The sequence below is a fragment of the Littorina saxatilis genome, unplaced genomic scaffold, assembly GCF_037325665.1.
Source record: "Littorina saxatilis isolate snail1 unplaced genomic scaffold, US_GU_Lsax_2.0 scaffold_746, whole genome shotgun sequence".
In the NCBI taxonomy this organism is placed as follows: Eukaryota; Metazoa; Mollusca; class Gastropoda; order Littorinimorpha; family Littorinidae; genus Littorina; species Littorina saxatilis.
Genome location: NW_027127467.1, coordinates 27,287 through 40,647, shown reverse-complemented (window position 1 = coordinate 40,647; position 13,361 = coordinate 27,287). Strand labels below are relative to the sequence as shown.

The window sequence follows — 13,361 nt, the reverse complement described above, 5'->3', positions numbered from 1 at the left end:
AGCCTCGTTTTTGCTATGCAAATGAATTAAAAATAGCCAACTGCCTCCACCATCATTGTTTTGACCGCATATTAAACTGACCTTTGGATCAGTGCTAAGAAAGGTCACATCTAGCTTATTCAAAATGCCAAAAATGATTTGCATAAACACATACTAAATAAATCATTTAACATAAAACACAACCACCAGTGTGCTCATAGTCAAAATTAATAAAAACAAATAAAGATAAATGTGTAAATCATTGTCCAGTACAGCTCAAGACACAAACCTGCACTAGATATATATCCACTTAGTGGTAGTGATCAGCAACAACATTGGAAAGATGATCAGTAGCTGAAAAGCTGAACATTATTTAGTTTCGCTGATTTCTTTGCAAAGCAGTAATCCTGTTTCGTACATGTATAGTTCTTGACGTGTAGCCAGGTACGAATTATCAGAGTCTCTTCAGCCTGAAGGCACTTCTGGATATCCTCTTTTCTTGGCAGCACTTGCGTGGCGATATATTTTAACAAATGAGCCTCCACTGCCTTCACCTCCTCCTCCAACCACAGTCGACATGGCTGGCTTGAACCTTTGTGGACACAGATATCACAAGACCTATTACCGGAGATACAAAGGTTAAATATGTTATCGGATTAAAACTTTATAAGGAACAATCATGCCAACTCAATATGAGCGCCGGGTAGTCTGGTGGTCTAGGCCGACAACTCGTGATCTCAGTGTCTCTATTTCGAATCTTGATTGGGCATGGACATTTATTTTCCCGAGTCAACATTTGTTCTGATTCTTCTTCGTGGCACTAAAGCTGGTACACTAAAACTGTCACATTTTCACTGTCAATCTTAGTGCTGCTTACATTTTGGTTGTTCAATGTAAGTTAGATATAGTACCTCCTCTTTTTTCCAATTCCTGGGACTCCCGTCCCCGCCTCTAATACACGGAAGTGTATGTGGGCGTAATCCATCAATTACAAAAGATTTCAAATCTAAATTAAAACCGGAATTTTGGTAAGTGAAATAAAGGTGATGGATCCAGTCAGGTAGAAATAAGACAACAAGAAAAGAATTGGAAAACTGCAGGGAATAGTAGGGAGAGTTTTCTTGGAAGGAAATATAGGTGAAAGGACTGGTAAGGCAGAAATAAGACAAAAGAAGAGAAGAAACAGAACCGTTAGTCGCCTCTTACGACATGCTGGGTAGCATCGGGTAAATTCTTTCTAGTCCCAACCAATATGGGACTCCCCCTAACCCGCGGGGGAGTGACGCCAGCATGTTTCTAAATTAATTTATATGCAATAAAGCTTACTTTCGTTAGATGACGCTGAAGGAGAAGTGATCTGTGTGAATACACTGCATCTTGTGTTCATCATTGCCACACCAACAGGAGAGAATGTCCAGGAGGAAGGGGGCTCGCCTGGGGACATAATAAAATTATAATTAATTATTTATTGTATTAATTATGTTATGTTCAAAATAAATAAACGTGTGTTCGGTGTTATGAGTGTACAGGAATGAACTATTCTTCAAAGGTACAAATACATTTCAGATGTAAGACAATCAAAATGCATCAACGAATGCAGTTCTACCCCTCATCCTTAACCCCCACCCACCCCCCAACATTGACGCCGTAAAAAAACACCTCCGACAAGCGTGTTGGACACAAACAACTCTGTGAGTTAAATTCAAGCTGTTCCCACTCGAACACAGGAACCCCCTGACCTTCATCCATCTCCAGTCGCGCCCCCATGGAAAATTGGTTGACTAAGGAGAAAGATATATACTGAACTGTTTGAGCATGCACTGCTGTCAGCAGCACACCGTTGAAACTTCCTTTGGATTTCTGGTGCTTCCTCATCATCAGCAGAATCTGACAAATACAAAAACATGAATAACCCTTGTGATATTACCTCATTTTTTGTTTGTTTGTTTGCTTAACGCCCAGCCGACCATGAAGGGCCATATCAGGGCGGTGCTGCTTTGACATATAACGTGCGCCACACACAAGACAGAAGTCGCAGCACAGGCTTCATGTCTCACCCAGTCACATTATTCTGACACCGGACCAACCAGTCCTAGCACTAACCCCATAATGCCAGACGCCAGGCGGAGCAGCCACTAGATTGCCAATTTTAAAGTCTTAGGTATGACCCGGCCGGGGTTCGAACCCACAACCTCCCGATCAAGGGGCGGACGCCTTACCACTAGGCCAACCGTGCCGGTCATATTACCTCATGCCAGGGTGACAAGTTTACACTAAATAAGTAAATGTATTCACTTTTACATGGAATGGCAGCTACAAATAAGAAATTAAATCTACTATGTTACTTTGTGGGAGTGAGGAGGGGGGGGGGGGGGGGAGAGAGAAAGAAAAGTCATGTTTGCAACTACAAACTTAAGAGACTTTCAGACACTGAACAGCGACATCGCCATTCAAATATGTCCTGTCCCCACTCCAACACCATGTAGATGGGATGGATTCAGCCCATATTGTCCCTTACTGTCACCTACTGCAGTGGAGCGCTGCGGACTTAAATTAAGGGCCCCTCCTGTTTTTGAACACCAGGAGCTATCTAGTTTGCTGTTAGGTAGGCACCGGCTCATCTTTCCTGCTTCCTTACTTTCTTTTACTATCAACATTCTGTTCACAGTTGTTATTTCTGCCAAAGTGACCAATCGCATTTGTTTTTATCCGAAACTGGGAGTGCTTGCAGTACTGTAGTTGATAGCATGCGTACACAGAAGAAGAAGACTTACTGTCAGGTGCAGCTGTAGCAGGACAAGGTTGATGCATAGGCGGAGAGGGCTGGTTATGTGGCGGTGCCAAAGAGTCTTTTGTTGCGAACCTTCCTGATGCAGATCGTTCTGGAATAGGGCTGTGACCCTTTTCAACAAATTCTGTAAATAATAGTTACAATATGATAGAATAGATAAAATCCTAGATCGCAAGTACAAAAGTTTATGTAGTAAGTACCGTAGTATTAATGTTTGCTTTATTGTGTAATGCAAATTAATGTTAGCACAATATATCACATTGTAGTGTGCATTGAAGTATGAACGTTCTCAATTTAGATTTAAAACAAATACACTTAGTGTACACTACATTGGGGTGTGCACGTAAAAGATCCCACGATTGACAAAAGGGTCTTTCCTGGCAAAATTGTATAGGCATAGATAAAAATGTCCACCAAAATACCCGTGTGACTTGGAATAATAGGCCGTGAAAAGTAGGATATGCGCCGAAATGGCTGCGATCTGCTGGCCGATGTGAATGCGTGATGTATTGTGTAAAAAAATTCCATCTCACACGGCATAAATAAATCCCTGCGCCTTGAATAAAAATTGAAAAGAAAAAAAATCCCTGCGCTTAGAACTGTACCCACGGAATACGCGCGATATAAGCCTCATATTGATTGATTGAAATAAAATTGTATTGGTGGTTCAATGTCACTAGCCACAACAAAGGCGATACCAGAGAGAGGGAGACCGGGATTCAAACCTGTGACTATGAGAGTCAGAGGAACTATATGTAGTCCACGCTGTGTACCGAATGAGCCATCCCAGCCCCCCAATTTAGAAGAAGAAGAAGAGGCAGAAGAAGCAGAAGGAGAAGAAGATGAATTTAAGAATACAAAAAAAAGGTTATTACAATACTAGATTTAGAGATAGTCTAGCTGTGTTCATTTTGTGCAAAAAGAGCAAAGGAATTCATGTTTGTTTGTTTATTTGTTGCTTAACGTCCAGCCGACTACGCAGAGCCATATCAGGACGAGGAAGGGGGGGATGAAGGGGGCCACTTGTCAAGCGATTCCTGTTTACAAATGCACTAACCCATTACTTGTGTCCCAGCAGGCTTTAGTAAAACTAAATTAATACCTACTGGAAGATTACCAGTTTCCAGTATGTTAAAATAGGCTTAACCTATCTACTGCTGGACTTACATCAGAACACTAACAGATTAAACTATACATGAATCGCGAGACAAGCGGCAAGAGAAGAGATTTTTGGAAAAAATACAGGTGAATGAGCAAGAAGGCAGAAAAAAGAAAAGAATTCATGAAGAAAAAGAGAGCATGACAGGAAAGAGGAACCAAAAATCTACCTAACAGCAAACTAGAAAGCTCCTGCGGTTCCAAAAACAGGAGGGGCCTTTAATTTCATAACCGCAGTGCCCCACTGCGGGAAAAGGAATTCATGTTCAAAATGTCACACATACCTGCCTCCTCATCCGAGGTGATGGCTTCATCTTCAGCCACTTCCATCTCATCCAGGGTGCAGCGCTGGTGGTCTTGCAGCTTCCCCTTTTCAAGGGCAAGGAGTAATTTGCTGACTTTGGCCAACTGCATCATGTCTGATGGGAGGCGGTAGTACTCGCGGTGTCCCATAAACTGAGCAAGGGCATCCAGCTCGTTGTCCTTCAAACTGACTATCTGGGACAGAGTAGCAACCTGCTTTCGAAGTGAAGTAGATGTGATGAACTGTGGCTCTGCCAACTGCGCTGATGTCACAAACTTTCGAAGCGTGTCAGATCCCCGAATGTGCCCCTCCGACTGAAAGAATGAGCAAGAAAACACAAATTTGTTGGAGCCGCTGACACCAGCATCATCCCTTTTTTGCACAAGCAGTTCCACAGCTGCTTTCACCTGTGCAGTCATGAGAATTGGGACAATTCGGCCACGTTTTCCGATTATCTCAATCCTGGTCAGCTTGTTACATAGGATTTTTTCAAATGTGCTAAGTGATTTGAAGACATCTTTCACACAGTCACAGCACCGTCGGAGGATGCCATTTTGGATGCGTCGTAAGCGAGACTGAGCTTCGACAACATTATTATGCAGTCCGCCGATACCGACAAATAGCCTACCTGGAAGCTTTCGTGGGCACAGAAAATGAGCCAGAGGACTTCGCTGATACTGCCTGGCGCACTTCAGTTCCTGCCATCGTTCAGAATTGCCAAATCGAACAATCAAAAAGAGTACGACTGAGGAAGTAACTGGGACATTCTTCGCTGTTCCTTCCAACTGGCAACTCAACTGAACTTGTTAGCCTTTGTTGGTGATCTGTTTCGACCGTATATTTTTGTTCTTTTTTCATTATAAATGCCTTATTTTGTCTGAGAAAAAGAACCAGTTGCTGAAAAAGAATGCACAACTCTGATGCATGTTTTTCAGAGGCAAAAGAACATAGACTGCAGATAGCAAACATATTTCATTGCCTTGGTCATCACAGGAAACTCACAAGTAATGCAGGTCAAACATTTAACAAATCAAATCGCAAAAACAAAATATCTTCAGACAGGGCAACAAATAATCTACTCTATAAAAACTCACCATTTGGGAGTCAACTGAGTGATGGCTGCTTATAGAGTCCTCTGTCACAAGCGCCTGTGGTTCGAAGCTGCAGTCAACTGTAGGAAAGACAGACAGAAAGCGCCTGTGGTTGCATGATGCTTGGGACTTAACCTGTTTTTGAGCTTCATATTTCCCCTTTACGTTGGTTTACAGTTAGAACAGTCTAGTTAACTGTTTTCATATTTGTGTATAATAAATTTGATATGGGAGATTTTACTTCATTCGTACTGAAGCTTGCGTAGAGTCCAGCTAGATCAGCTGTAAGTCCTATTTCATAGACTGGACTGGAGAAAGGCATTATGGTTTGTCTATACATGCGACTCAGTTGCAGTCGCCCTCTTGTTCCTGAATCAAGCTGAAGCCAAATACTGGTTGAACGTCCGTATATATATGTATCGTCTATCGTCAGACTACATCGTCTGTCTTCCGTCTATCGTCTGTCTTCCATCTACCGTCTGTCTTCCGTCTATTGTATGTCTTCCGTCTGTCTTCCATCTATTGTCTGTCTTCCGTCTATTGTCTGTCTTCCATCTATTGTCTGTCTTCTGTCTATTGTCTGTCTTCCGTCTATCTTCTATCTATCGTCTGTCTTCCATCTATCGTCTGTCTTCCGTCTATTGTCTGTCTTCCGTCTATCTTCCGTCTATTGTCTGTCTTCCATCTATCGTCTGTCTTCCGTCTATCGTCTGTCTTCCGTCTATTGTCTGTCTTCGATCTACCATCTGTCTTCCAACTATTGTCTGTCTTCCATCTATCTTCTGTCTATTGTCTGTCTTCCGTCTATTGTCTGTCTTCCGTCTATCATCAGACTACATCCCAAGAATTCAGCATTTTCTCTAGTGGGTCCTCTATTTTCTCTGTTAACTGTGGGTCAGTCCATTCATCAGATTGGGATCTGCATATATATGAGCGTTGCATAGGCAAAGGCAATATTGCCGATTCATTACATTGCCGATTCATTACAAAGCACTGGAAAGACCGTCTGCTAGACTGCAGCTACTAGTTTTGCAAGGTGTGTTGCAGGAATTGAATTTTTACCAGGGATGTATTTCATAGACGGCAAGAATTTAGTTTTTGTACAAACTATATCGTCTGTCGACCAGTAACAGAAGCAAACCTGACCAGGTATGTGCATGCAAGCACTTAATTCATCCACGGTGATGAAACAGGAAGCATGCTTTATTGTTGTAAATATATATATAGGATATTGAGCAGCTTCCGTTGACATATATGGCCTTATGACCGAAATAGGTCCATGTACATGTGAGACTATCAAATCATAACCCTGAATTCTCCAATGTGTATCAGAATAGCAATTTAACTACATATCTTAGTCATAACTAAACTGTGTTAACTGTAGTGTGATCACCCCTCCAGAAGTATTGCATAACAGTTAGTTAGTCAGGGGTTCCACTGGGTTTTTGCTTTTTGCGTTTGCATACACAACATGACTGAAAAAATGCGTATGAGCCGGGGAAAACGCGTACCATTACAAACTTAATTGGGGGAAAAAACGCGAAGGAGAAGTGTGTTTTTCTCACTACGATTGAGAAGACATGCAGTGTTGGCGTTAACCGGTAATTACTGGTATTTTACCGGTTGAAACGAAAAAATCCCGGAACAAAATTGGCTGCCGTTGATTTTTAGAACTACCGGTCTTTTTTCGCTGGCAAAACTATAAAACCAGTACTCTGAGCTGGATTCTAACTGGTTCCAATGACCAGCCTACCGTTTTTTTTCTGGACTGTTTGCTTCATAAAAGTTTGCGTACCGGTTTGAAAAAAGTACTAGCGCCATCACTGGACATGATGATGATAGGTAACTAAAAGAAGTCCCTTCATCAGATTCTGTTCTTTCACTTTCCGACGACAGATCGGTCTGTTTGCGTTTTGCAGTGGCTCTGTACAGGTAATAGGCCTCTAAGCGAGGAACTGAACTATTTGCATGGCGCTAAATGGAAGATATTTCAGCCTGAAAAACAATCACTGTGGGTCAGTCCGATGTAATCAGAGTAGACCCGGACACCCCTGGCCTGTAAACTGAATCGGCAGTGCACCAAACTAATGGCATGTGTGATAAGGCAGACCATTGTTTTGCTGAACACAGCAGGATCAATTATTTATTCTGTGACTCATGACCCCCCCCCCCCCCCCCCCCAAAGAAATGTAATGCAATCTTCCTCTTCGGTAGAGCTGGTCATTCATAAGGCTATCGCCGGTGGCAGTGACCTAAGGAATAAAGATTCAATTCGGTAGAGCACTGGTACTATGGCCTCTGGCGATAAGTACACGAGTGTTAACAGTGATGAACAAGGCGGGTGGGGAGAATCAGAGGTGGGAGTTCAGGTGCTCTCTTCGTGGCTATTTAGTGTTTTGAGTGCAATTGTAATTTTGCGTGACAAAATGCAACATGTCGGTGAAAATGTGTACGGAGGCTGAAAACTGCGTATACTTTTGTGTGTGCAATAAGTGGAACCCCTGAGTTAGTTCCTTACTTTCTGGTTAAATCTTGCCTTTCAACAAAATAAAAATGGGATTACATTGTACCTGGATGATTGCTGGTGTCATCTGGCAATGGTATGGCAGGTAGACTCTTAGCCAGTGCAGCCTGCACCATTCTTTGGCCGTATGAGAAATGTGGGAAGTACTCCCTTGTTTTAAATCTCTGGCCTCGGCCTCCTGGTTCCACTAGTGACATAATAGAACATTTTATTAGTAAATTTTCATTTGATTAATAATATCATCCTACATACGTGAGAGAGACACTCGTGAGATAATAATCGTTCAAATCACACGTGTGTATATCATGTAAATGAGGTCATGTCAAGCAAGTCTGGCAGGGACCTGTTTTTCCACTGCTTATGATGCCAAAGTCACCGAGACAAACGTCATTATAGAAGAAAAAAGATTGCGCTCGCTAATTACCTTCGATGAATTTTTAGAACTAACACGTCAAGCCACACTTTCAGAGTGACGTTTCTTTGCTTTGACGTAATAGATTGCACGAGGCTTTAGAAGAGATCGAGGTTCCAAAACAAGCGTCTTCAATTTAGCTGCCTCGACTGCAGGACATTTTCAGTAAAATACACGTAAGTACAGTATGTAGGATAAACAGAATACTACATGGCTTGCTGTTTTGTACCAGATTTACACTCGTTGCTTTTTAAAATAGTGAATAGCTCGCTTTCGCTCGCAGTTCAATATTTAAAAAAACAACTCATGAAAATCTGGTACGACACAGCAAGCCATACATAGTATTCTCTATTTATACTTCCCTAACTCACATAAAAGCATGTGTACATTTTTAATTGAGAAGCATTGTCATTCAGGTGTGTCTGATCCAAAGGAGTTGGACTTGGAGTATGATGAGAATGCATTATGTCTTACCACTGACGAGTCTCTGTCAGATGATGAATTGTATGATGCCGAAGAAGGCAGTGAGTTTTCTGACACTGTGACAGTGACATTGCGTCAAAGATGGTAGTGGTCGAGGGGGACCATGGGTTGAATGTCGAGGAGAGAAAAGAAAAAGAGAGCCTATACACTGTTCAATTAGCGGCTATGCTAATTATTTTGTCTGTAATGAACTTAAGTTGATGAGTTTGGGGGAGATACAAAGTACCCGAGCTACTATAACCGGACTGCCTGGTCTCTGGGAAGAGACAGGGATAAACCATGCACGGAAAAAGTACATCATAGGTTTGAGGGGAAGCAGTAATGTCGTGGACAGGAGAAGAAAACAGAACAAAAAGAGGATGAAGAGAAAAAAAGAGGAACAAAAACGTGTGCGTGTGTATGGGTAAAGTAAAACACAAACAGTAGTTGGTTTTTTTTCAACAGACGGATTTCGTCCCCAGAACGGAAGAATGGCTCCAATACATGATAAGTCCAAAGTCAGCCCAGCTTCGCCCGGTCAAATAACTCTTCACGTCCTGAACACATTTCCCTATTGCTAAGCCTCAGTACCGTAAGGATTTGATGAAAATGACCAGAAAGTGGGTATCTGTGTGTGTCAGACATGACATTTATGGGTTTTATGTTATAAAACATGTATGTAAAGTATACACGTATAATACATGTATGTATTATCATTATGAGTAGTTAATTAATGAAGAAATCATACTGTCATTTTAATTTGTAACTAGTATGCATTAAATTGACAGAAGAAGACTCATCGTGTAAAAAGCAGAATTAATGATTCGCATGCCTGTTGGACCATGATTATGGGGGAGCCGAGTCTCCACTCACTCACGTGCAACAGGTGAAAAGCATGAACATATTTGACGATGCACAGAGCAGAGAGCGACGTGATCGAGTTACCGGACTTTACGGCCACGCCAGGAAGTCGCCGCGTCGGCTGGGTGATGGTGGAACAAAGAGATGAAACTTTCTTTCTTTATTTGGTGTTTAACGTCGTTTTCAACCACGAAGGTTATATCGCGACGGGGGAGATGAAACTAAACTACATTAAGCTTACAATTTCAATGTCAAGCGATTGTCTGCTTCGAGTCCCAGCACTTGTTCTGCCCCTAATTCGTCGATAATATCCCCAAATTTGTCTTTACTGACTGTATCAGCATCACCAGAGATGGTCCCAAAATCTCCGTGAAAAAAAAATCAATACAAATCCATTGCAAACTACCAAAACGTTCACCAAACGAACGAACCGCGGAGCAGCTATGTGCTTGTTTACAAAGGAAGTGACCTAAATGTGGTTTTCAAGCACAGAGAGCGCTTCCGTCCTGTGAGGTCATTCCTAAGTATAGTAACAAAGTCGTGCGGTACAGGACGTGAAGAGTTTTTAATTAAATAAATCGAATTAAAAAAAAAATATAGTCGCACCGTGACTGACTTATTCGGTCTCCCTAATTCAACAGCTACTAGGCCTAAGGCGAGATTGAAATTTGAACATTGGAGCTAGATCTCAACCCGCCTCAGGCTCCTACACATAAATTCAGCAAACAAGCACAGACTGACACAAACAAAACATAGTTATATAAATACTGATAAAATCAGTGCTATTCGATCGCTTGTACGCACAGCTAATCTCAGAATCTTTCGGAAGTTAAAAAACCAACATGCATCGTGCCTTCTCAGTATAAGAGTATTTAGATCTGTGCACCACTCACCATAATTTGTTTTAATGTATAAGACTCTTGCATAGTAACCTGTACCAACAACTTGATAAGCCATTGATAATTAATGACTGATCAAGTTCTTGTTAATGTCACTCATCACTGGATTGTGAGCTCTAAATTCCAAAAAACGAGGTTAGCCATTTTGGAATGTCAGAGCCATGTGGCAACAGACCTGAAAGATAAAGTTGAAGGCGCGTCACTATTTCAAAAACAACTCAGTCAACTGTCTTTTCGTCTAAAATGGACAACAAAGTACTATAAATATAATACACACCTGTGTCTGTGGTAATGTAGCGGCTGCGGCGTTCACCCCGCGTGTCGGCGTCAGCCATCGTGTCAAATCACGGTTTCACGCGGCAATCCGCTCTCTCTCGCTCTCTCTCTCAATGTTGTCGCCAGGGGAACCCAAAAAACTACAGTTCTTGTTTTGACCGCAAAACACTAGCCCAACACACTCGCCACACACTCAACCCTGACAAAATTATCATAGTTTGGACAGAACCAATAAAATCAAATCCTTGTGTCACATGGTATATCTTAGGGCGGGAAGCTCGAAAATCGAGGCATCCGTTGTTGTGACGTCAAAACAACGGGGTGCGTCAAAACAATTCGGCTCCATTTTCGGGCCAAAGTCAAAACGACGCGGTCTTAACAAGAACACAAATACACACACACACACACACCACACACACACTCACACACACACACACACACACAAATACACACACACACACACACACACCACACACACACTTACACACACACGAGTACAGACTCATGCACGCGTGCGCACACACAAATACACACGCACACACACCACACACACACTCACACACACACACACGAGTACAGACTCATGAACGCGTGCGCACACACACACAAATACACACACACACACACACACAAACACACACACACACACACACACACACACACACACACAAACAGTAACACTAACACATGTGCACAAAATGAACACAAACACACACACCGCGCGAGAGAGAAAGACTACAGGGAGGCATGACGTCATGATGCATTAATTGACGTCAAAGACTTTCGACCGTGACGTATTCTTCTTACGCGAGCTTTATCCATAGACTTGGAAACTACGGAATTTCTACCCGTCCAAAGCGGCCTTGGGTGGCGTTTGCTCAAAAAATGGGGGCGCCAATTTTACCCACCGTATTTTTGTTAGTATGGTCCCAATTTTTGGTGAACTTCCATCTCCAACTGTGGCCCATTTTCGGGCACAAAGAATCCTTCTTTATCATGTATTATTCGGTATGCACATTTCTCAAATCGATTACAGTATAGCGTTCACGGGATACCTCCAGCTTCGCTGGGATAAACCGTTTAAACGCAATCCCTCTTTATCACTACTTAAACACAGGCACCTTAACCTATAACCTTCTATCAAAATACGGCTGCGCGGCTGCGCAGCTGCGCAAACAAATGAGGGCTGAGGCATACCTCTTCCTACTACTCACAACAGGCAGGCAATGATGCATGTACTGCTCTAAGGTAGCCGTACGCTGCTCCCCTTTTAGAATTGTGGCGATTTGCTCTTATTGAAAAATAAAAATGGGACCACCTTCTTCTTGCCAGTGTTCCGAGATCACCAATAGTTGATAGGGGTGGAGCCGTTTATGAACATCAAAACGGCTGATTGATGTGTTGCCCGGGGTCAGATTGATAGATCCAAGTCCCCATCGCCTGTGACAACCTTCACAAAATCCTCACACTCTATGTGTTGCCCGGGGTCAGATTGATAGATCCAAGTCCCCATCGCCTGTGACAACCTTCACAAAATCCTCACACTCTATGTGTTGCCCGGGGTCAGATTGATAGATCCAAGTCCCCATCGCCTGTGACAACCTTCACAAAATCCTCACACTCTATGTGTTGCCCGGGGTCAGATTGATAGATCCAAGTCCCCATCGCCTGTGACAACCTTCACAAAATCCTCACACTCTATGTGTATGCACATGTCGAGACATACCGCCTTTTGAACACCAGAAAGAGCACGTGCACCCGCTGTCTGCAACGCTTGTGTACCCGTAAAGGCTTGTGCCAGATCACATCGATGGGTGCCGATTCAACTATCTATGTGTCCTTTACCTCCGTGTGTGTGATTCGTGCACAATCTCTCTATTCAACGTTGTAACGGCAGCAACGTTTGTTGCAGTAACAGCATTCAACTGTCGGTCTGGGCGGGTGTCAACTTTGTAACGGCAGCAACGTTTGTTGCAGTAACAGCATTCAACTGTCGGTCTGGGCGGGTGTCAACTTTGTAACGGCAGCGTTTGTTGCAGTAACAGCATTCAACTGTCAGTCTGGGCGGGTGTCAACTTTGTAACGGCAGCGTTTGTTGCAGTAACAGCATTCAACTGTCGGTCTGGGCGAGTGTCAACTTTGTAACGGCAGCGTTTGTTGCAGTAACAGCATTCAACTGTCGGTCTGGGCGAGTGTCAACTTTGTAACGGCAGCGTTTGTTGCAGTAACAGCATTCAACTGTCGGTCTGGGCGAGTGTCAACTTTGTAACGGCAGCGTTTGTTGCAGTAACAGCATTCAACTGTCGGTCTGGGCGAGTGTCAACTTTGTAACGGCAGCGTTTGTTGCAGTAACATCATTCAACTGTTGGTCTGGGCGGGTGTCAACTTTGTAACGGCAGCAACGTTTGTTGCAGTAACAGCATTCAACTGTCGGTCTGGGCGGGTGTCAACTTTGAAGACGTACGTGTCTACCCGATTTATATTCATTGTTCCAGCTGTAAGTACTCGTTTCTAATTCCAATCCCCGCCCCAAACCGACCCCTCTCCCAACATACACACAACTGCACACACTTAAACACAACACACACACACACACACACACAC

General features: G+C 43.0%; 1 protein-coding gene across 1 annotated transcript; it reads right to left on the bottom strand.

Annotated features, from left to right (window-relative positions):
* Positions 1–326: 326 nt before the first annotated feature.
* On the bottom strand, positions 327–11,138 carry LOC138955920 (uncharacterized). The gene is made up of 8 exons (XM_070327422.1): positions 10,759–11,138; positions 7,894–8,034; positions 5,327–5,403; positions 4,213–4,546; positions 2,754–2,894; positions 1,786–1,866; positions 1,306–1,413; positions 327–571 (listed from the first exon to the last, which is right to left on the bottom strand). The coding sequence occupies exons 1-8, from the start codon at positions 10,814–10,816 to the stop codon at positions 327–329; spliced, it is 1,185 nt and encodes a 394-aa protein (XP_070183523.1). The 5' UTR covers positions 10,817–11,138.
* Between the last annotated feature and the right edge of the window lie 2,223 nt (positions 11,139–13,361).